At 38.2% G+C, this 23855-nt stretch overlaps 2 protein-coding genes across 2 annotated transcripts; both read left to right on the top strand.

Annotated features, from left to right (window-relative positions):
* The first annotated feature begins 80 nt into the window (after positions 1–80).
* Positions 81–8092, top strand: LOC111330331 (adhesion G protein-coupled receptor D2-like). Its single transcript, XM_022935172.2, has 12 exons — positions 81–513; positions 2388–2465; positions 2796–2941; positions 3293–3407; positions 3498–3648; positions 3941–4067; positions 4171–4228; positions 5042–5121; positions 5625–5745; positions 6117–6158; positions 6847–6954; positions 7556–8092. Exons 1-12 carry the CDS (start codon positions 118–120, stop codon positions 7613–7615), a joined length of 1482 nt encoding a protein of 493 aa, XP_022790907.2. The 5' UTR covers positions 81–117; the 3' UTR covers positions 7616–8092.
* Positions 8093–14381: 6289 nt separating this feature from the next.
* Positions 14382–22503, top strand: LOC111330346 (uncharacterized). Its single transcript, XM_088759648.1, has 13 exons — positions 14382–14536; positions 15525–15589; positions 16208–16235; positions 16326–16806; positions 18063–18140; positions 18483–18628; positions 19007–19121; positions 19212–19362; positions 19647–19773; positions 19878–19935; positions 20130–20209; positions 20691–20811; positions 21836–22503. Exons 2-13 carry the CDS (start codon positions 15535–15537, stop codon positions 21956–21958), a joined length of 1563 nt encoding a protein of 520 aa, XP_088615774.1. The 5' UTR covers positions 14382–14536; positions 15525–15534; the 3' UTR covers positions 21959–22503.
* The last annotated feature ends 1352 nt before the right edge of the window (positions 22504–23855 follow it).

The following is a 23855-nucleotide window of genomic DNA, read 5'->3' as shown; positions in this document are numbered from 1 at the left end:
TGTTAAAATGGTATTACTATTGCAAAAACATATGTGACTGTGCAAATTTTCAGCTCAATCTTCAACGGAGTCGGTAACTTTCACAAGCAGGATCCACACACCATATCAATAAGAGTGATGGTGCCATCAACGAAGGCCCCTGCCGCCACTTTTCACACAAGTTGTAGAAGCAGAGATGGTGTTAGCAGCACACAAGGCGTATCTTTATTAAATAGTTGCTCAACAACGCAAGTGTTAAAAAGTACCACATCAAATGAAAAGTTTCCCAAAAGTACACCGTCAAGTGCTGAACCCACAGCCCTTAGTCAGGGAGATCATATCCCACTAACCACACATGTAAAGCGGCCAACAACAGCGGCTTCTAAAGGGAACCCTAGCAATACTGGGGGTTATATTGTGAACACAGCGCAATCATCGACGCTATTAGAAAACGCTGGTGTGGATACAACCGCAAATGATAGAAGTTCAAATTCAAGTGGACAAGATGGAGGCCGAAAGCGCAGCTGGACTCTGGTAAGGTCGTTAATTAGTAACGAAGATAAATAAGCGAGTATGACCACATGTGGTGATGAATTCATGTGATTGTAATCGGAATTCCGGTGATGTTACGTATTATCAACTGTTACTGTCAAATATTTTATGGTTTTCCTATTTCCTTTCTAGCTTTCTAAGTTTCTTTGTAATAGTTTTATGACGTTGTTTTTGTGGGTATTTTGTGGATATGATTGCCCACGTACAGTAAACGACACAAAGAGCTCTATGATGCCTTGTTGTAGTTAGCATTTTGTAGAAGGTGTTTAGGAAGACTTTTCAGTTCTAGTCTACGAGTCATCATGATAACATCGAGAGCTAAGGTTCAAAGGAAACTCTGTAAAATACCTAACGCGGACACAGAAGTAAGTCTTATTTTTCTTTATATGCATGTTATCGTTTTCAGTTGTCTGTTTTGACTTTAAACGCTCGTTTTCGAAGTTTGTAAATAGTTTTTAGCTAGTCTAATTGTAGTTTTCGCTATATTTACTTCTTATTTTTCGAACCCGCTCAACACTTAACGCTCAGCGCTCAACACCCAACGCTCAGCGCTCGACACCCAACGCTCAGCGTTCAACGCCCAACGCTCAGCGCCCGACGCTTTCTGACCGCTTTTCAACTGACACAGAACCGATTTCCAGCATTTTTCATCGCTTCGCTTCAATAAACTTTGTTTACTTTAATGTCGTCTCCAACTTTGTCTCTATCTGTTACGAAGCGCGTATAACGTGGGATTAAACGATAGCCTGTGAGAACGTTTCGCACTCACATCAACATTGCCTTAGTCTCGAAGCAACACAGGAACAATATGCGAGGAAAGATGCTTATAGCAAGTCAGAAGTACCTTCCCTCTTCTCCTTTCTTCTCCTTCGCCCTTTTCTTTTCACTCTAACTCTATCTGAAGATCTGATTTAGTATCTAAATATAACTATACACTTTATTCAAGATAACTTAATGCGGCTTTTCATCATTGAATTCCGGCCCGTTGGCTTCTGTTGTGCAATTTACGGTACAAATGTCCAAATTCAAATTACTTGCAAAAATGTAATTGTAGTAGGACTGAAAAATTCGCTCACCGTTTTAAACGAACAAGTTATTTGAGAAATAATTTCGATATCTCAACAAAGTTGAAATGGTAAATTGGCCACCGTAACGATTACAAAAGCTGACGTCTCGAGATTTAGCCCTTCGTCGGAGCGAATAGAGGAATTGTGGGTTGTGTGTACTTTTAAAGGCAGAAAATGGAGCTACGTTATTGGTGGGAACTAAATAAACAAAGTCTAGATCGTTTAGCGATGCCATCTTGTTGTTCGGCTTTCCCTCCCTTCTGAGGCGGAGCTGACAGCAATGCAGTGTTTTCTGGATAGATGTCACAAACGTAAATATACATCTAAATCATTTTCTATTAAACACCTTTTGGAAAAGTAGGATAGAAAAGTATTTCGTAAGGTATCTGGCATAGACCGACACCCTCTAAGGGGATTATTACCCGAGAGGAAAGTGTCGACTTACAAATTAAGGTATCGAACAAGTCAGTATCCGAAAGTTAATACAGAAAGATTCAAGAACTTTTTCATTAATCGCTTAATTTTTAAATATAATTTAGCTGTGTGAGTTTATATTTTAGATATATTTAGATATTTTATATATACTTTTTACTCAAATAATTGTAACATAAGATATGTATTTTTTATCTTGTGGAAATAAAGACTACTACACTACTACTACTCCGCATTTTTGCACAGTTTTAAACTGTGATACCGGCCCATATTTTATGACATCTGCAACCTTAGTATCTTAGAATGGGTTGAACGCAGAGTAGTAATTCAGAACTAAGTTGTCTCATTTTCTCTCAGTCATCAGATGACGCAAAGGTTAAAGAGAAACAGGAATTTCTGAAGAGCAAAGGTTGCTTTACTGCGTCGTTTGATAAGGTAAGAAAACTGCGTGGGACTACGGCAAAAGTGAACAGCAAATTCACATGTACTTTTGATTACTTTTCTTCCCACACCCATGCGAACGAAAATTGTTGTTGAATACGGGCTGTTCAGTGTTCAAAGGCGTACAGAAAAATCATTTTGAAGCTATTCCTCGTTTACTTACATGATCTGCAAGTGAGAACAAAAACCGAAAGGAAGGCCGATTTTTTCTTCTTCTTTCAGTAATGTAAAACTTAGGCCTTACTGATGTCTCCTCGGGTTTCTGACGCAGGGCCAGGAACCTTGCAGGGACAAAAAATCGTTAAATGAATTTCTAAATTCCAGAAAACAGGGCGCTTCATCATTTCTAACCCTGCGATCACAAATGAAAGAATAAAACACAACCAACTTCTGGAGGACCTTGAGACAACACTTATCAGCATCTCCGTTACAGCAGAAATAATTTCCTTTGCATTTCTCATGGTTATAAGGTGAGTTGAGTATAAGTTGTAAGGGAGGATACCGTGACTAAGTCGTGGTTGGTGCGAGGAATGCGGGATTTGTAAACTGCTATAGGAAGCAGAGGAGCATCATGAACAAACATCCAATCAGGGGGGTGGGGTTAGGAAAAATTTTTGTCGCTTCATGTTCCAGTGGTAATGGTGCAAGACATAACTCATGAAAAACCCCGAAATAATGATTTTCTTTTTTTCTTGGTTTTCCTGCGGTTTATAAGGAAAAATGATAAAATATGCATATCATGGAAAATTCAACCCCAACTTTTTTATAAAGTAAATGATGGTAAAGGGTTCAGCGTTGACTATTCGTTTAAAATCTGGCAGAGTTTCAAGATCAGAGAGAATTTTCGTACACAAGAATCTTCTCGTTTCACTGGTTCTTGGACAAGTGGTTTATATAATTGACATCAAGATCCTCACATCGATGAAAAAGCACCAAGTGAGTACACAAAGTAGATAAGTAGTTTAAAGATTTGTCTTCCACCAATTGGAACCCAATTTGATCCAATCCACCGTTTTTCTCCCCCAGATCATGTGCTCCATCTATGCTGTCATTCAGCACTATCTGCACACTTCTCTTTACACCTGGATGTTGGTTGAAGGAATAAACCTTTATTTGAAGATGGTGAAGGTTTTCTCTTTTGGAAAGCCATATTTGATATACGCCTTGCTGGGATGGGGTAAAGTAGAGGTCATATTAATTGTTTTTCTTTGAAAAAAACTGTGATCCCATTCCTTCCCTTAAAAGAGGTGTCTCCGAAACTTGCCTTGCCCGCAACTTGGGGCTTCGTCGCTCAGTTGCAGGGAGTGAACAAGTAGTATCAGGGAGACGGGTTCTATTCCCCTGGAAGGCCTCTTTCCTGCACTTGTTAACTGGGTGTAGGTCATCTGCGAAGATTATTGCTTTACTTGATTTCCACAGAAAGATGCATTTCTTGGAAATTGTAATAGCTTGTCTCTTTATGTGAACAGGTATCCCAGGAGCGATTGTTGGTTTAGTGGCAGCAATCCAGCCGTCAACCTACGACTTAAGTACAATTCTGTACAAAGAAGTCAACTGTGGAGCACTCAAATTCACGGGTACAGTGGACAGAGAAAGGTAAAAATTCATGAAATCTACATAGTAGTTAATGCACTTAATGCAAAAAGCCGCCTTGCTCCCATAAACTTAAATGAAATGGTGCTGTTGGTAATGATTTCAGATGCTGGCTCAACGGAAGCGTTTGGAAATTCAAAGGCCCTGTCTTACTCATCCTTTTGGTAACATTAATTTACTACTTTTTATCACTATTAATTTTTGACCGAGGCGTTTTTTTTTTTCGCCGCACTGATGAATTTACTCTGCTTTAACTGAAATTCAATTTGGAACGAATCGTGAAAGTTCTCTGAGTTTATACAAAATTAATTTTATTTAGTTATTTATTTATCATATATTTATTTATTTATCTAAAAATTTGCCAACGGCAGGTGAATTTACAATAGGACAAAGTTGTCCCCTACTAGGTAAATTACCTTACTCTATCCCCTAAAAGCAGACAGAATTGAAATCCAACCCACTTACAAGTCCCCATGCTAAGAAAAAACAAACAAGCAAACAAACAAACAAAAAAAAAACAAAAAGCAAAACAAAGCGAAATAAAACAAAAGCTGTTTAACATGTACAAAAATTAAGAGCATTGGAACGACGAAATTTTACACAAACTAATTTAAACGAACGGATGCCGTCTTGATTGAAGACTTTGCTGAGTCTTAGATAAAAGAAGGACTTGACTTTTTTGACAAAAGACGGTAGTTCCTTTTCTGCTCTTATGTTATCTGTTAAGGCGTTCTATATGTTACAGATTCTTACGAAAAAGGAATCTCTATAGAGTGAGGTTTTAGCTTTCTTATTTTTGACAAAAAGACCAGAGGCCCCACGGTGGGAGCGCCCACTACAAAACTCAAGGAGGTCGTTTCTTTTCAGATCAGTTAAACCTAATTTGCATTTAAAGAAAAATACAATGTCTATCTTGAGTTTGACAATGTTTTTCTGGTTAACGCGCTTTCCTTTTTTCTTCTTCGTCTTCTTCTTAGGCAAATCTTGTGGTCTTTGTCGTGGTTCTGCGAGTGAGTTTTGGAAAATTTGGACACAAAAATTCTCTTGAGATCACCAGGTACATCATAAACATGGATGCTTCTCTGTTTCCTCATTAAACGTTCCATTGTCGAGTTGGAGTTGAATTTCATCGAACAGGAGAGGGAACTTTTGCTTCAGTATAAAATTTCATTTCAAATCAACTAGCACGATTTTAAGTGGTAAGGCGCAACAGAAAACTGGCGACGACACTTTGACGTTAAAATCGTGTTGTTTTCACGGGAATCGCGTCGACGTGTCGTTTTACCTCTTTTGGTGGGCTTCTTCTTTGACGGTTAGCAATGCACGGCTCTTGAGATTCTGTGACAATTGGAAACGAGGAAGGTTACTCGTAAAACCAACGTAACTCTTAGGTTAAAACTACTGTCACCCAATTTGTTTTGCCCCTCACTCACCTGACAATTTCAGTATGAGTGTTCAATGTGTCAGTGGACTGATCACATAACTGTTTTGTCCCTCAGTTGTGTAATGAGAGGAAATAATGAGATGTAAGTGGTTTTATTTCTCTCTTATACTTTTCAGGAAAGGACTTAAAGCTATTTTCGCTTTGCTTCCATTGTTGGGTGTGACGTTTTTGCTGGGTTTCTTTGTTGATTTTCATGTTGCTGTGGAATATGCCTTTGTGCTCTTGAATTCCATCCAGGTAAAGTGCAGGACGGAATGGAAGAGTTTTGTTTTCAAAACTTGTTGGTTGCTTTTCATATGACATAAATAAAGGAGTGAAAGCGATTAAGAATGAAAGATTTCCGAGAATCTTTTCTCGCAAGTGTTTGTAGGGGAAAAAATTATTAGCTCTAAAAAATTTTCATAACGAGCATAAACGAACGAGCCAGTCAACTATGGGATGTTTTCGGAGCGTTATCTTTCCATGTTATGATCCTGAGAACAGGGAGTGTTCTATATATGACTTGTTCCAGTTGGAGTGTTATAAAATACAACTCTCGGTTGTGCAGAGGATTTGGTACCCGGTTTTTGAAGTAAACTAAAATAACTGCGATATCTTTCCAATCTTAGGGCATTCTGTTCTTTATCTGTCACTGTGCACTTGATAATCAGGTAGGTGTGAAAGTCCATCTCACTCTGGTGTTTTTCTTTTTGTTCCCCTTTTTTGGATTACTGGACCAAGAGCAAATTTCGGTCAAGTGTTGCGAAGCAAAAACCGAAGTTATTACAACCATAGATTCCATGGGGACAAAAACTGCTTAGAAAGCTGAAAACTTCATTGACCAAGTCACAAGTTTTCTATTTGACTGATCCATAGGGCGGCGGAGATTTTCTTTTACTGATGACAAAGCGTAGTAGTGCGACATAAATACCATCATGGGATTTGAGTTTTCAAATTAAAAACTTTTGCACATGACAACCTCATTTCATTTTCACCTCTACTGGAATTATATTCAGCCTGGGATTGAAGTTGATCAGTGACAGCTCATCTTCAAGTAAACTGAGGAGAACCCTATTCGTAAAAGCTTTCTAACTTGAAAGTAGCCGGTCACTAAATGTCTTGGCTAATCCTAAAGCTACCCATAAGAAGTTAAGGCTTTCGACCGTTACATATTAGGGAATTCACTTTTCCCTGATGACCAAAATTTTGACAGGTTATTGACAAAAATTTGAAATTCTTACCTCGACAAGTTAATTACGTATTGATTGGCTGCTATGAAGCCCTAAGTGAAGAATATCATTTCTTAGCCTTGATAAGAGATGGTCAAGTAATTTCCTCGTCTTTGGCTGATGCTCTTAGGTTCGTGACGCTATAAAGAAAATATTGCGTAAAAAGGAGCGAAGTCGTAGTTTCCAGCTGGAGCCCAAAAAAACGGCGAGGATGGTCCACAACAAGAAAGCTGTCAAGGTGGTCTTCCTGTAATTTCTCAAGGAGAAGAACATGCCCAACGTAGATTATGAACAATAAACCAACTGATAAAATTAACGATAATATTTTGTAGCATTGCGCTGTAGCACGTCATGAACGATCGTAACCCTTTTTCAAGGCAGATAGCTCTGTAGTCCGTTTCAATCGTCACTGTCGATGGTCATCCTTCTTCCTTCCTCGAATTATCTTAGAATTAGAATAATTCTCCTTCGCTAGTTGTATTTTTTGCTTAGTTGGTGTTGATTTTGTTGATGATAAGGGTTTTTTTTCGGTGCTAAAAGAGAAACCGTAATATTGTAGTTGTTTCAAGAGTTGTGTTTCGATTCGATTCGTAGAACATCCTTATTTTTGTTATGCGTGATTAGTTTCTATGGTTTTTTTCTCATCTGGGTATGGTTAATTATATGCTTGTTGTTATTTGAATTAAATTATTGTGCTGTAAATTAGTTTCTAGTTCGGTAATGTATTTAATACCTGGCAATTTAATAGACGTAATTTAAAAAATTATTATTATTGAAGTTATGTATAAGTAAACTAGTTCTTGTTTTTCATAATAGATCTCTGTACTCTTAATTCACAGCCGTGTTGCTCCAATTTCTCGCCAAATTTCTCGCACAAAGGACAAGATGAAGTGCAGTGAAAGACGTGTATTCATTTGATTTAAGTTACAGTATTAGAATCACTACTTCTACAATAAAAACGGTAGTGACGCTGGAAAAGTTTTGAATACAAGTCAATCCAACATAAAAAATCATTGTGACTACAATCTTCTTTCGATCTCTTGGAAGACAATAACCCAATATAAAGTTCAATTTTTTAGTGCTGATGTAAGGTTATTCAATACCAAAATTGTTAAGAGTATTTCAAAGTGCAAACAAGAAAGTTCACCGCCTTTTTCCTTTTATTTGCTTTGGCTCTCAACACTCGAGGTAAAATGATAACATATTGATAAAAAGTGATCGGTCTATCTGTGATTGGACGAAACCAATTTTGAAGAGTGAGTTGGAGACAGACATGGGTGGAAAGTGTTGTAACATATATATAGATTTGTTCTAATTTATCTTGGTCAACTGATATTCCCAGTGAAAAGAAACAATAAATAACAATAATAATAATACATATGATGCACGATCCTCGCAGTAGATAGCGCTATTTAAGCAATAGCGAAAATCAGACCTGAAAAAAATCAGGCCTGTACGGGATTCGAACCACTGACCTCTGCGATACTATTGCAGCGCTCTACCAAGTGAGCTAACAAGCCAACTGGGAGCAGGCCGTTAAGTTGATTCGTAATAAACCCGTGAAAGTGATAAATGATCAAAACCCGTGAAAGTGATCATATATTTCATTGTATCTCAATAATAATAACAATAATAATAATAATAATAATAATAATAATAAAGTACCAGACATATACAAATTAGGTTTAAGACTTAGTCAAAGTCAAAATGTGAAATGTGTAACTTCTTGGTTTTAGCGTCAAGGCTTGCTTGTACCTTTGGGCGATGTGTGAGGATTTAGCTGATGCTCTTATAAGGCTCTGGAATATTTCTATGATCCTCCGTTCAGCGTCAATTAGTTAGCAGTCAATTGTCTATATTCCCCTTTCATACCCTGTTGGCAAGGATTGATCCGCCCTTCGCTCCCCCTGAAAACCATGAGACCCCCAACTCCACCCCCTTCCCCATAAAAAAAAAAACTTCTCCACCCTCCAGGCAATAAAAAACCGACTGTTCCCCTACAATAAGCGAGCGTTGAAGGCCTGTGTGAAATGCAGTCTGTATCAAATCTGTAAGCAATTAAAAGAGGCTCCTCTATAATGAAGGCGAGAGACGATAAAGTCAATACCTCACTTTATTAACCAGTCAGAATGCGAGATGTGATTCTATTGTGCGACACTAACTAAAATTAGAAATTCATTTTTAAATCGACGTCTTCCCTGGCGTTGCCTTTTTGACTGCTTTAGGTCCCTGTTAAACTGAGAATGGCATCCAACAGATGTTAACAACTGTCTATGAGAAGCTTAACCGATTCACATTCATTTGCGAAGCTAGTTTTTAGTGACGTTTTATTTGCTCTTTCTCTTAATGACTCTGTAGTAATTTTGTAAGGTAAGGAAAACAATGAAAAGGAAATAAATACCGAATCGCTAAATTTGTTACAGATAATTGTTAAAGTTTGTTGGAAACCATTTTCAGTTTACCCTGATATTCCGGAAGAGTTAGAGCAAACTACCGTTAAATAAAGCCGACGATAATTTAGTCGGCAAAAGGTAGATGGACTGGACTGAGCTAAACTGGACGAGACTGAACTGGACTGGACTGGACAAGACTGGAACGGACAGAACTGACCTTGACTGGACCCAGATAGGATTTTATCAGAGAAGGATGATATCTGTCATAAAACTGCGGCTCCTAAAACGTTAATGATATTTATAGCAATTGTGAAAAGAACGTGGTACAATGTGAATAAAAAGGATCATTAGATTATCTAACAAAATTATCGAAGCTGAAATTAAGATGAAAACATTTTTCTCTCATTTTCTCCATTTCTTTACCGAGCTTACAAAACATGGCACTAATGACTTTGCCGATCCCATCAATATGCAGGACGGGAGTCGTAAATGAACTTCGTAATGGCCTAGCTTACCAGAGAGTGCCTGGGGCTCAGCTGTAGATCATCGGAACGCGGGATCTTAAAATCTGAGCGTCGATTGTTCATAAGGACTCAGGGCTGGGTTGCTCTAAACACCATCAACCTAACCCGGGGTTAGTGTAAATTTCATCTATAGAAAACAGCTTTAGGTTCGTGTGTTGTGTTTTTCGTTAGCGTCTAGTCTTGGTTAACTTTCAGTCCGGAATTAACGTTGACCCTCTTTCGTACAGCCCCGCCCAGATCTAGAATTGTTTGTCTGTCCTTAGCTCGTGAAAAGACATAAAACATCTTTCTCTATTTTCGCAAAATAGCGAACCTAACCGAGGAGGGAGAGTATTATAGAGATCAAAACAAATTTTCTCTTCATTAACCAAACTTGTATTGTGTATAAGATCTAGATGGACTTTTTCTAATGAAAACATTTCATTGAGACTCGCGTCGCATAAAAAAACCTAGCCATTTTCTATTTATCTATAGAGATGCCCATATTCTTTTCATCCACGTTCTCCTGGGGTTCACCCATCAATCGAGTTAGAATTTCGAATTGTATTCCAAGTAGGATTTTTCGTTTGGGTTTAGAGTAGAATTTCGACTTCCCTTTACCACCTCGAGTCCTTATGCAGTAGTCGCTAACCATCTGTATTCGAGCGCTGTTCAAGCGAACGCTGTACAACAAAATCATCAGGAATTATGAGCATATCTTAAACAAACGCGTTAGCTTTTAGTATCACTGAGCACTTTTACAAGCTGTGCCCTATTTTGAATAGCCTAACAGCCATTTCCTACTTAACGGCCTGCTCCCAGTTGGCTTGTTAGCTCAATTGGTAGAGCGCTGCACTAGTATCCCAGAGGTCAGTGGTTCGAATCCCGTACAGGCCTGATTTTTTCAGGTCTGATTTTCGCCATTGCATAAATGGCGCTCTCTACTGCGAAGATCGTGCATCATACGTATCTATAACCGCAGGTCAAAATATATGAACTTCATATATTCATCGTACCAGTTCCATGTAAGTTTGTCTGTGACTATAACTCCGAGATCCTTTTGTGAAGAAACGACCGCAAGGGCATGTTCACCGGCTTCATAAGGACTATCAACATGAGACGGTAAAAAGCTGTTTCGTTTTCTAGTTATTCTCATACCTACACATTTATCTAGATTGTAAGCTAAACCCCATCTAAGGGACCAGTCATAAAGCTTGTTAATATCATGTTGAAAACTTAGCACAATCACTAGAGTCATTAACTGATCTGTAACATTTAGCATCCTCAGCAAACAGAGCAATTGCTGTTCCGTCCCTTAGAGTCTTTGGTAGGTCGTTAATGAAGATAACGAACAAGAATGGGCCCATTAGACTACCCTGAGGGACACCAGATGACGACACATTGACCCAATTGGAGAAGGAACCTTCTATGTGCACCCTCTGATATCTAGAATGAAGGTAGTCGGAGAACCAACTGTATGATGGACCATCGATGCCATATAATGATAACTTGTGCAGGACAAGGTTGTGCGGCACAGAATCAAACGCCTTACTGAAATCAAGATAAAAAACATCCCATTCTTGTGCAGCGTCGTGAGTTCTACCCAGATCGTGAGGTACAGTAAGTAAATGTGTGACTCAGGATTTCCTCGGAACAAAGCCATGCTGCTTTAGTGACAAAAGCTCAAGGAGTTTGGGTATGAGCTTATCAAGTATACAACGTTCACACAGCTTGCTGACGACCGGGAGGAGGGATATGTAGTTAGATATCACTGATTTATCTTCCATTTTTGAGGACCGGTACAACATTAGACCTTTTCCATTCCAGAGCAGCTTACCCAACCGTAGTGATAGATTAAACAGAGCACATAGAGATGGTGCTAGCTCGGAGGCACACTCTTTTCGAATCTTCGGATGAATGAAATCAGGTCCAGGAGACTTACTTGGATCAACCTTCAGTGATGCATTACGAACGTCTTCTTGATCCAAGATGATGTCACTAATATTGATGAGCGAGTATTGTGTGGTGTCGATATCTGTAGGTAGGACTGTACCTGTGTTGAAGACTGAGGTAAAATAATAATTGAACTCTTCAGCCTTAGTACATGGTATGGTAAATACTTTGTCGTCAATGGTGATTGAATCAGGAATGGAAGGACGATTGGTCAGTCGGTTAAAAAAGTTCCAAAATCGTTTGGGCTGAGAGGAGCTGTGCATAGCATGGGTAATTTTCCGAACCACGTTATAATGTTGGAGAAAGTTATTTGAACACAGATTTCGTCCTCATCAGATACTGAATATTCTCTTTAGCTTGCTTAACAAACTGTTTATCAATTGGCAAAATAAGGAACCAAATGGACGGACTGATTAGAAAGTAATGGACGGAGCGGCAAGAACTTATCAAGTTGAATGACTGTTTTGAAGCTGTTCAAACTTTTCAAATCATGTTTTTTTTTACTTCGCAAAATCTCTAGGCCATTTGTTTTCATTTTTCAAAGAGGGGAAGAGGAAGGGAGAGGGGAGGGAGGTTGTTTCGGTCGACAAAGCATTTGTCTTCTTCTCCATCACTCACTCGTTTTGTTGTGTTGTATCGCTGAGTATTTATATACTCCGCGATACGACACACCAAAAAATTAGAATATGTTATTTATTATCTAATACGCCAAACTGTTATTTCAGTGCGAGCGAATATTGATTTTCCAGGAGTGACAGAAGTATGCGAAGCGGAACGGAATTGGCTGTTTCTATTTTCTTCAATAAAGGATGTCGTCTAACTGCTTTTCTTCGTTCGATTTATCTAATAAACTTGGATCAATATTCGCCAGCCATTCCGACTCTTCGTCGTCAGAAAAATAATTTAAATTGTCCGCCATTTTTTTTGTAACTTCAATCCAATTCTGGAGTGCAGATATCGCGTGATATTTGTACTCGTCTCGCGCGTTGTTTGTACTCTGCGAAGCACAGTTGGATAATAATAGACATGAAGACTCGATTTCAAACGAATCGGCGCCATCACCAAAGGAAACTAGTAAACGTATATTAAAGTTCACAAGGCAACCAGGTGGAAAATCAGATATGGGAAATTACAATTCATAGAACCAACTTTTTGACGCTCCTGTCTAGTGCCTTTACCGGGGATGATCTAATCGATGCAACAAAAGGTCCTTTCTCTGCTCACCAAGTAGCCGCCGTTTTTTCTGACGAGGTGTAAATACGTGTCAGCTAGTAAGCCGCCATCACGATTAAAAGGAGCGTAGGTGAAGCTACCATGCCAGGCTTCTTTGGTGGTAACATCGATGGGTGGTGGTAATTTTAGAATTCTCCCACCCCATTGTATGGTTAGTTAGGCATGTGCGCTCCGACAAAGCTAAATTTTCTTTTTTGCAAAAGAAGACCGATTTTTGATGCTTTTTTAAAAGTGCACCACAGTGACGTTTGCTATGTCCAATATACTCGTGATGACAGTCATTGTACGGAATAGAATAAATAGCGTCACTTCGTTGTTCTTTCGTCACTTGGTTTTTTTTTTTTTTTTCGTGACAGCATCCTTAGGTTTGGCAAAAATATGCCCTAGGTTCCTAAGGATAAATGGCTCTACCGAAAAGCATTTAAACGTAATTTCATAATTCCAAAGCTAATCTCGCAGTAATGAGCATTTAGGATTGCGAAATGGCGTGGTGTGGGATTGGTGTGGCGTTCTCACGTTTATCGCCCTTAAAAATTTTAGCAAAATAATCTGATTCCAGTTTTCCAGTTTTCCAGTTTTCCAGTTTACCTTTGGATCGTGAGCTTTAGATTTCGATGACCTGTATGCCTAAGTGATGTATTGAAGGTAAAGGTCAAATTATCCAATCGTAGAATTAACATATTTGAAATCAATAAATTGAACTATATACCATACCTTAAAAAGATGGTATCTGAAATTTTCAAACGGCAAGGGCACGTTCCATTCAGATGTCGCGTTGATGAATAATTTATCGTAAATAATTTATCGTGAGTAGTGAATTGCAAGTTAATATTATGAATAACGATTGGCGTTTTATATCAAACAAGAACGACAATTAATGATAACCACCTAATTTTTTCTCTTTGAGGCAACCATTATCGAAATTTAACCAAGAAGATCTTTTTGATAGCCAGTCATCTTGTGCTGGCTATAGAGAAGCCGAGAATGACATTGGCCCTGAGAGGGAAACAATGAGTTTTCCTTTTAGACGGTGGAGGGGAATTAAATCTAACTCTCTCCGTTCATTACTGAAATTGTTTGCTATACCTCTCAACCCAATTTCACTACTCACGATATATTATTCAGGATAAACTATTCAACAAGCTTGTTATGCAGTGCAATGCAGGAGCCAACTTTGATACATACTTACAATCATATATCTTACATCGTATATAGTATATCGTATTTACTATATAGATACTGATGAAATACAAGGATTTTTTCTTTTAATAAGAAATCCTACCTTCATCGCACGCTGTGAAGATACTATCTTTATCTTTCACGTGTGACGATATTGGTGTCGCCATGTTTCCTAACATGATTAGCCAATTACAAGAGAGTCTCCCGCTTAGGCGGGAATAAAAATGGTTGTGTTTTATGCGGAAATTTAATCGGTATCTATGAAATAAATAGAACATTACATGGCCGCGTGAGGATATGAATCTTATCTTCTCGTGCTGAAACTATCACTCACTCTTGATTGATACTTAATTAAAGCATTCGAAGATAAAATTCGTATCCTCGGCGGCCATGTATTATCCTCTATATCATATGGATAAAGGTGTTCACATCAATTTATCCAAATGAACATCTGCTCCATTTTATTCTTTTGTTCTCCAGGTGACTCTAAGTTCTCGCTCCAAAGCTAACACTCGTCCCTTCAAGCGCAACTCATTTGTAGTCCATTTTCGGTTTAAAGGTATGTTGCATTTACTATGGTTTGTCACAGATGAAACTGCGAATACTGACGGAAACATTTTCAAACTAAAAATAAATCTTTTCTTTCGATCTGATGTTTAATTTCAAACGAAAACAAAAAGTTTGATGTTGGCAGCGTAGGAATTAAAGAATTAAGGTAAATTTTTTGCCTGGTTTTCCTTTTTGATCAGAGAAACTTAGACTATTTGTTGCAAAACTGGCATCCTAAGCATTGGAAAATGGTTAAGCTTCAGTTACAGAAATAGAAATTATAGTCTAGCATTTTGTTGGAAACGCCGAAGAAGACGTCTGTTGAAATTATTATTAATTTTTATTTTTTCATTTTCTCACGTACGGCTGGATAGAGGTTACCTATTTTTTGAATAAGGATGTCGATTTGGATTGTACAGTTTTTACCTTCGTTGCGACGCTGAGTCCATAGGCAATAGTGGCCAATTATCGCTTTTCGATCACTGTTAAAGTAACTGCGGCACACAGGTACCTGGGCGGTGTAAAAACGCAATAACGGCTTGTATGCGCTGGTAATACAAGACGGGAAACTCTACATGATCTTTGTTGTTGATATTTTGACTCGACCCATGAGCTCTTCAAAATAGAGCACAGCTCGTAAAAGTGCTCCGCGATACTACAAGGAAACGGGTTTGTTAAGATATATTCCTAATTACATTCATATTCACATAAAACATAATTCCTGATGTCGAAAACAGATACTTGGCGACTACTGCATAAGGACTCGAGGGGGTATCGAACCAACTTTTAAGCGCGTTTAATTGATTGTGGATACAATCTGCTTAGCAGTCTGGTAAAGTCCCCCGCACAGTATTGTAAAGCGCCATGAGCTTAGGATATGAGCGCTATATAAATAAAAGTTATTATTATTATTATTATTATCATTATCATTATCATTATCATTGTTATTATTATCATTATCATTATTATTATTATTATTATTATACAACCCCTTTCAGCTCAAAGAATATGGGCATCTATACAGAAAAGAAACGACTCCTCACTTTTGTGATGATGGGACTTGGTAAGTTCCATTCAAGATGAATAAATAGATAAATTACTAAATAAATAGAAAATGGCTACCCCTTGAGAGAACACAGGAAGGAAGAAGAAGAAGAAGAAACTTTATTTCAACTCGGGTTGTTGAGACTGATTAGGCCCCTAGCGATACGTGCTAATATGCCGAGCAAACTAACTAAGTGCTTAAAAATCCCCACTGGCAGGAGGCAGACCAGTGGGCTATTTACAGAGCGCAGCCGAGGAGTTGAACCAGGGGCAACCGACAACAAGTCCAGTGAGTTACAGTGTGAAGGACTTTAACCCGGGACACCGGATTACAAATCTAGCAGCCTAACCACTCGGCCACGCCACCTCCCTTAAAGGAGAAAAATCCGAGGCAATTTTTATTAAATCCGGATCACTGCAAGATCGAATCATTCCACACTAGAGATGTTTTACTGCAATTTCCGTAATAGTACGACCTTCGAACTTGGGTAAAGGTGGTTTTATTGCTTGCAAAAATAAATATTCCCCACCAACGTCTAATGTAGTATTTCCGTGTATAATACTTAGTGGGGTAAAATTTGTATTTTTGCTCAGCGTATTTTGTATAAATATACTTTTGTTTTGTCTTATTCCCCAGTATTGCAAATACTTGTCCAGGATACGCTGTAAGTATGCCGGGATATACTATTTACAAAAAATATTTGTGTTCAAATGGTATTATTATCCGCAAAACATATGTGACTTCAAATTTTCAGCTCACTCTTCGGCCCCATCAATAATTATCGCCTGCTTACAAATTATGCCAAGCCAGGTCGACAAAACATATCAGTAAGCGTAAGCGTGCCATCACCGAGGGCCCCTTCCAAAACTCTTCACACAAGTGGTAGAAGTAGAGCTGGAGATGGTGTTAGTGGCACACAAGGCGTATCTTTTATATATAGTTCCTCAACAACGAAATTATTAAAAAGTACCCCATCAAATGAAAAGGTTCCCAAAAGTACACCGTCAAGTGTTGAACCCATAGCTCTTAGTCAGGGAGATTATATCCCACGAACCACTCATGTAAAGCGGCCAACAGCAGCGGTTTCTAAAGGGAACTCGTGCAATACTGGTGGTTATAGTGTGAACACAACGCAATCTACACTCTTAGAAAAGTCTGGTGTGGATACAACTGGAAATGATATAATTTCAAATTCAAGTGGAGAAGGTGGAGGCCAAGAGTGCAGCAAGACTCTGGTAAGATCGTAAATTAGTAACGAAGAAAAATAAGGGAGTATAATTGGATGTGGTGACTTCATGTGATTGTAATCGGAATTCCAGTGATGTCACGCATTATCAACATTGCCCAATTCTAGAAGCAACACAGCAAATGAACGGGAGGAAAAGTACTTGGAGCAAGTCACAAGTAGCTTCCCTCTTTCCCTTTCTTCTCCTTTGCTTGTTTTTTTTTTTTGTTTGTTTGTTGTTGTTGTTTTTTTTTACTCTAATTCTATACGAGGATCTGATCTTGAAACTTATTATAACTATACGCTTTATTCAAGATAATTTAATGCTGTTTTTTATCTTTGAATTCCTGTGGTTGCTGTTGTGCAATTTAGGGTACAAACGTCCGAATTCAACGGACTTGCAAAAATGTATTTTTAGTAGGACTCAAACCTTCGCTCACCGTTTCACAACGAACAAATTTATTGGGAAATTTCAAATATCAACTAAATAAAGTTCGATTGATTAATTTGATTGTAAACAAACACCTCGCGTTTATCTTTCTGTCAACACATAAAATGACACTTTGCAAATTCATCTCGAATCAGATTTTTTAGCTGGCAACCAACGTGATTTGAGGAGAGAGGATTAATAAGTTATTCATCGCCCCGAATTACATCGATGAAAAATGGTAACGAAGATACCGATGTACATGACGACTCCAGAGAGTGTTCCCGTGCTCGTGGCCAGAGAAAGGAAAATGCGGACCGCGCTAAGAACCAATCAGATTGCAGCGGGATTCGTTGCCTAACCCTTTCATAAAAATGTAAAAGAGAATATTTGTCGAGTTGCGTGGTATCTTTTACGGCTCCGTGGCGGCAAGGAAAAGTACGAACATTGAGAGAAATGACTGCGTTGTTTTTATCTGTTAAAACATTAATTAAGAAGTTTCTTCATTCCAGCAGTATTTCAGTTTCGCGCAAAGTGTCCACGAAACGGTCGTAAACACACGAATATAACCATTCATGGCTTCTTTATGACATACAGAAAAAAAACATCTGTTTCGCGTACAGGCTGTAACAGTCCATGGTTTAAAGGTTGAAGACTAAAGGTTGTATAAAAACAAATTTTGGATCGTTTAGTGAGGCTATCTTGTTGTTTCTCTTTCCTTCCGTATTTTTGCGCAGTTTTAAAGTGTAATACCGGCCCGTATTTTATGAGCTGTGTAGGTAAAGTAAGTTGTCCCTCACGAACAACTAAGATAACAAGTAGGGCACATTTTCTCACAGTCATCAGATGACGCAAATATTAAAGAGAAACAAGACTTTTTGAAGAGCAAAGGTTGTTTTTCTGCGTCGTTTGACAAGGTAAGACAACTGTTTAAACTGCATGAGACTACGGAAAAAGTGAACAGCAAGTTTATAGGTACTTTTGATGACTTTTCTTCTGATCCCTACACGTGCGAATGACAATTATTGTAGATTACGGGCTGTTGCTGAAAGGCGTACAGACAAATACTTTTTTAAACTGTTTCTCGTTTATTTACATCCTCTGCAAGTGAGAACAAAAACCGAGGAGAAGGACGATTTTTCTTTCTTCTTCTATCAATAAAGTAAAACGCAAACCTTAATGATGTCTCCTCGAGTTTCTGGCCGAGGGCCAGGATCTTTGAAGGAGCAAAAATCGTTAGATGAATTTCTAAATTCCAGGAAACAGGGAACTTCATCTTTGAAAACCCTGCAATTACATCTGAAAGAATAAAACACAACCAAGTTCTGGAAGACCTTGAGACGACACTCGTCAGCATCTCCGTTACAGCAGAAGTCATTTCCTTTGCATTTCTCATGGTTATAAGGTATGTAGGTGAGTTGAGTATGAGTTGTAAGGGGGGAGGAGGATACTGTGGCTAAGTCGTGGTTGGCGCGAGTAATACAGGATTTGTAAACTGCTAAAGGAAGCGGGGTAGCATCCTGTACAAACATCAAATCAGGGGGGTGAGAGGGTGTCAGGAAAACTCTTGGTCGCTTCTTGTTTCAGTGGTAATGGGTGCGATACAGAGCGCGTACATGTAAGAAAACCCAACGTTACCAATTGCTTTTTTTTCTTTGCTTTCCTGCGCTTTTAAAAGAAAAGTAATAAAACACGAATATCATGGAAAATCTAACCCTTAATTGTTTATCAAATAAATGATGGTAAACGGTTCAGCGTTCAACATTTGTTTACAATCTGGCAGAGGTTCAAGATCAGAGAGAATTTTCGTACACAAGAATCTTCTTGTTTCACTGGCTCTTGGACAAGTGGTTTATATAGTTGATATCAAGATCCTCACATCAATGAAAAAGAACCAAGTGAGTACATAAAGTAGATAAGTAGTTTAAAGATCTGTCTTCCACCAATTGAAGCCCAATTTAATCCAAATCCACCATTTTTCTCCCCAGACCATGTGCTCCATCTATGCCGTCATCCAGCACTATCTGCACACTTCTCTTTACACCTGGATGTTGGTTGAGGGAATAAACCTTTATTTGAAGATGGTGAAGGTTTTCTCATTTAGAAAGCCATATATGATACACGCCTTGTTGGGATGGGGTAAGGTAGAAGTTAAATTCATTTCTGAATCAATAGAAAAATTGCGCTCCGATTCCTCCGCTTGAAAGAGGATATCTCCAGAATTTGCTTTCTCGCAACTTGTGGCCTCGTTACTCGGTTGGTAGTAGTGCATGAGTAGTATCAGGGAGACACGGGTTCGATTCCCGTCGAAGGCTTCTTTTCTTAATTAAACTATTTAAATTGCAGCTCATCTGCGAGGATCATTGTTTTACTTGTTTTTCATCAAAAAATGTATGGTAATTGCATTTCTCTTTTATGAATAGGTATCCCAGGAGTGATTGTTGGTTTAGTTGCAGCAATCCAGCCGTCAACCTACGACATGGGTACAATCCTGTATAAAGAAATCAGCTGTGGAACACTCAACTTCACGGGTACAGTGGACAGAGAAAGGTAAAACTTCATGGAATCTACATAGTAGTTATTGCACTTAATGCAAAATAGCTACCTTGCTCGCATGAATTTTATTGAAATGGTGTTGTTGGTAATTATTTCAGATGCTGGTTCAACGGAAGTATTTGGAAATTTACAGGACCTGCCTTAGTCATCCTTTTGGTAACATTAATTCATTACCATTTACCAATAGAAATTTTTGACCGAGGCATTTTGTTTTTTGGCTGCACTTTAGCTGAAATTCAATTTGGAACGAATTTTGAAGTTCTCTGAAATTATGCTCAATTAATTTTGAGCCTGACCATGGTTTCCTGGTTAATTAATATGTGCTTTTTTCCTCTTCGTCTTCTTCTTAGGCAAATCTTGTGGTCTTTGTTAAGGTTCTGCGAGTGAGTTTTGGAAAAATTGGACACAAAAATTATCTTGCTACCATAAGGTACATCATAAACATGGATGCTTCTTTGTTTCCTCACTAAACGCTCCAGTGTCGAGTTGGAGTTGAATTGCATCGAAGTGGGGAGGGTACTTTCTCTTCAACATAAAATTTAAGTTGTAAGGCGCGAAAGAAAATTGGCGACGACACTTTGACGTTAAAATCGTGTTGTTTCCACGGCCATCGCGTCGTCGTTTCGTTTTACCTCTTTTGGCGGGCTTTCTTCAGTTTGAGGATTGGCGATGCACGGCTCTTGAGATTCGGTTTCAATTGGAGACGTGGAAGGTTACTCGTAAAAACAACGTAATTCTTAGGTTGAACCTAACCGTCACCAAATTTGTTTTGCGCCTCACTCACCCGAAAATTGTAGTATGAGGGTTCAATGTGTCAGTGGACTGATAACATAACTGTTTTGTCCCTCAGTTGTGTAATGAAACTGATATAATGAAATACAAGTCTTTTTTTTTTCTCTTATTCTTTTCAGGAAAAAACTTAAAGCTATTTTCGCTTTGCTTCCATTGTTGGGTGTAACGTTTTTGCTGGGTTTCTTTGTTGATTTTCATGTTTCTGTGGAATATGTCTTTGTGTTCTTCAATTCAATTCAGGTAACTGCATGACGGAAAGGAAGAGTTTTGTTTTCAAAACTTGCTGGTTGCTTTTCATATCACATAAATAAAGGAGTGAGAGCGATTGAGAATGAAGACTTTCAAGAATCTTTTCTCGCAAGTGTTAGTAGGGAAAAAAACTATTATCTTTAAAATTCTATTCATATAAAAAGCATAAACGAACGAGCCCGTCAACTAAGGGATATTTTCTGAGCGTTTTACTTGCATTTTGTGAGAACAGGGAGTGTTCTATATATAACTTGTTCCAGTTGTAGTGATATAAAATACAACTCCTGATTGTGCAGGAATAATTTACTCGGTTTTAAAGTAAAATAAATTAACCGCGATATCTTTTAAATCTTAGGGTATTTTGTTCTTTTGTGCACTGTAAGTGTGAAAGCCCATCTCATTCTGGGGGTTTTTCTTTTTGTTCCCCATTTTCGGATTATTGAACCAAGAGGAATTTTCCGTCGAGTGTTGCGAAGCAAAAACCGAAGTTATTACAACCATAGAATCCATGGGGAGGAAAACTGCCTAGAAAGCTGAAACCTTCATTGACCAAGTCACAAGTTTTCTATCTGACTGATGAAGAGGACGCGGAAGTTTCCTTTACTGATGACAAAGCGTAATAGTGCGACAGAAATACCACCATGGGGTTTAAATTTTCAAAGTAAAAACTTTTGCATATCGCAACTGCAATTATATTTAGCCTGGGATTGAAGTTGGTGAAAACTCACCTTCCTTTAAACTGAGGAGAACCCTATGCGTATAAGCTTTCTAACTAGAAAATAGTCACTAAATGTCTTGGATAATCCTAAAGGTACCAAAGAAGATTAGGCTTTCGAAAGTTACATGTTAGGGACTCAAACTTTTGACAGGTCATTGACAAAAATTTGACATCTTTACCTCGACAAGTTAATTACGAATGGATTGGCTGCTATGAAACCCTAAGTGAAGAATATTATTTCTTAGCCTTGATAAGAGATGGTCAAGTAATGTCTTAGTCTTGGGCTGATGCTTTTAGGTTCGTGATGCAATGAAGAAAATGTTGCGTAAAAAGAAGCGAGGTCTTAGATTCCAGCAGGAGCCCAAAAAAATGGCGATGATGGTCCACAAAAAGAAAGCAGTCAAGGTGGTCCTCCTGTAATTTCTCAAGGAGAAGAACATGCTCAACGTAGATTGTGAACAATGAAACAAATGATAAAAGTAACGATAATAAGTTGTGGCATTGCGCTTTAGCACGTCATGAACGATCTTAACCCTTTTTCAAGTCAGATAGCTCTGCAGTCCGTTTCACTCGTCGCTGTCCATGGTCATCCTTCTTCCTTCCTCGAATTCTCTAAAAAATTAGAAGAATTCTCTTTCCCTAGTTGTATTTTTTACTTCAGTACTTGGTGTTGATTTTGTTGATGTAAAGGGTTTTTTCCGGTGCTAAAAGAGAAAGCGTAATATTGTAGCTGTTACAAGAATTGTGTTTCGATTACATTTATGCGTGATTAGTTTCTATAGTTTTTCTCCTCTTCTGGGTATCGTTAATTATATGCTTGTTGTTGTTTGAATTCAATTGTTGTGTTGTAAATCAGTCTAGTTCGGTAATGTATCTAATACCTGGCATTTTCATAGACGTAATTGCGAAAAAATATCATTACTGAAGTTATGGATAAATAAAATAGTTCTTGTTTTAACCATAAACCTTGCTTATCAACTGGTTTCATAATAGATCTCTGTACTCTTAATCAACAGTCGCGTTCCTCCAGTTTCTCGCAAAATTTCTCTAACAAAGAACAAGAGTTACGGTCAAGTTACAGTGTTAGAATCACTACTTCTGAATAATAAATTAGGTGATGACGTTGGAAAAGTTGTGAATACAAACCAATCCAGCATAAAAAGTCACCGCGACTACAATCTTCATTCGATCTTTTGGAAAACAGTAACCCAATGAAAAATTCATTTTTTAACGCTGATAGAAGGTTTTTCAATACCACAAATTATTAACAGTATTTCCAAGTGCAAACAAGGAGGTTCACCGCCTTTTGCCTTTTATTTGCTTGGCTCTCAACACCCGTGGTAAAATAATAACATATTGATAGAAACCGATCAGCCTATCTGTGATTGATCGATTTTTAGTAGTGAGTTGGAGAGAAACAAGGGTGGAAAGTGTTGTAATATGCATATAGTTTTGTTCTATATTATCTTAATTAACTGATCTTCGGCAGTTAGTTGACAGTTAATTTCTATATTCCCCTTTCATACCCTGTTGGGAACGAGTGATCCGCCATTCGCTCCCGCTGAAAACCATGTCACCCCCTGCTCCACCTCCTTTCCAATAAAAAAAAGGAAAACCTTAATCTTACAGATAGTGCAATAACATCAGTAATTTCTTGAACCCCGTAAAGAAGTTGGAGAAAGTTCTTTGAACGCGGAGCTGGTCCTTATCAGAGGCTGACGCCAATATTCTCTTTGGCTTGATTGACAAAATGTTTATCAACTGGTTAAACAAGAAGGCAAATGGACGGACTAATTAGAAAGTAATGGACGGAGCGGCAAGAACTTATTAAGTGGAATGACTGTCTCGAGGCTGTTCAAACATTTCAAGACATGTTTTTTTTTACTTCGCAAAATTTCTTGGACGTTTCACGGTTTTTTATTTTTGAATGGGGCAGAGAGGAAAGGGGAAAGGAAGGAAATTGTTTCTGTCGACAAAGCATTTGTCTTCTTCCCCATCACTCACCATATATGTTGAATTATTTCGAGCGAAGTACCCCTCGTTTGTTTTTACCATATTTTGACGCCATTTGTAGTCTCTTAATGAACCGACGCATGATGGCTTGAAAAATATTTTTTAAATATGAACGACCGATACTCTTCACTTCCTGTCGAATTCATTCAATCCAACGACATTGTCTTGTGGCTCCGATAATCTTTAGATCTTACATCACCAAAGGAAACTATTAGGCTTATGTTAAAGCTCACAAAGCAACCAGGTGAAAATCAGACATGGAAAATTACAATTCATAGACCCAACGTCTCAACACTCCTGTCTA

This window comes from Stylophora pistillata, chromosome 1 (assembly GCF_964205215.1).
Source record: "Stylophora pistillata chromosome 1, jaStyPist1.2, whole genome shotgun sequence".
Lineage (NCBI taxonomy): Eukaryota > Metazoa > Cnidaria > Anthozoa > Scleractinia > Pocilloporidae > Stylophora > Stylophora pistillata.
Note: the sequence above shows the minus strand (reverse complement) of the source record. Positions and strands in the feature narration are given on the sequence as shown.

Excerpts from the sequence above, each read along its gene's own strand:
- LOC111330346 (XM_088759648.1), top strand. The coding sequence starts at position 15,535 with ATGGGCATCTATACAGAAAAGAAACGACTCCTCACTTTTGTGATGATG. Across the intron at positions 19,936-20,129 it reads CTGCCTTAGTCATCCTTTTG|GCAAATCTTGTGGTCTTTGT; the intron begins GTAACATTAATT and ends TCTTCTTCTTAG. Across the intron at positions 20,812-21,835 it reads TGTTCTTCAATTCAATTCAG|GTTCGTGATGCAATGAAGAA; the intron begins GTAACTGCATGA and ends TGATGCTTTTAG.
- LOC111330331 (XM_022935172.2), top strand. The coding sequence starts at position 118 with ATGGTGCCATCAACGAAGGCCCCTGCCGCCACTTTTCACACAAGTTGT. Across the intron at positions 5,122-5,624 it reads AATTCTCTTGAGATCACCAG|GAAAGGACTTAAAGCTATTT; the intron begins GTACATCATAAA and ends TATACTTTTCAG. Across the intron at positions 6,955-7,555 it reads ACAACAAGAAAGCTGTCAAG|CCGTGTTGCTCCAATTTCTC; the intron begins GTGGTCTTCCTG and ends CTTAATTCACAG.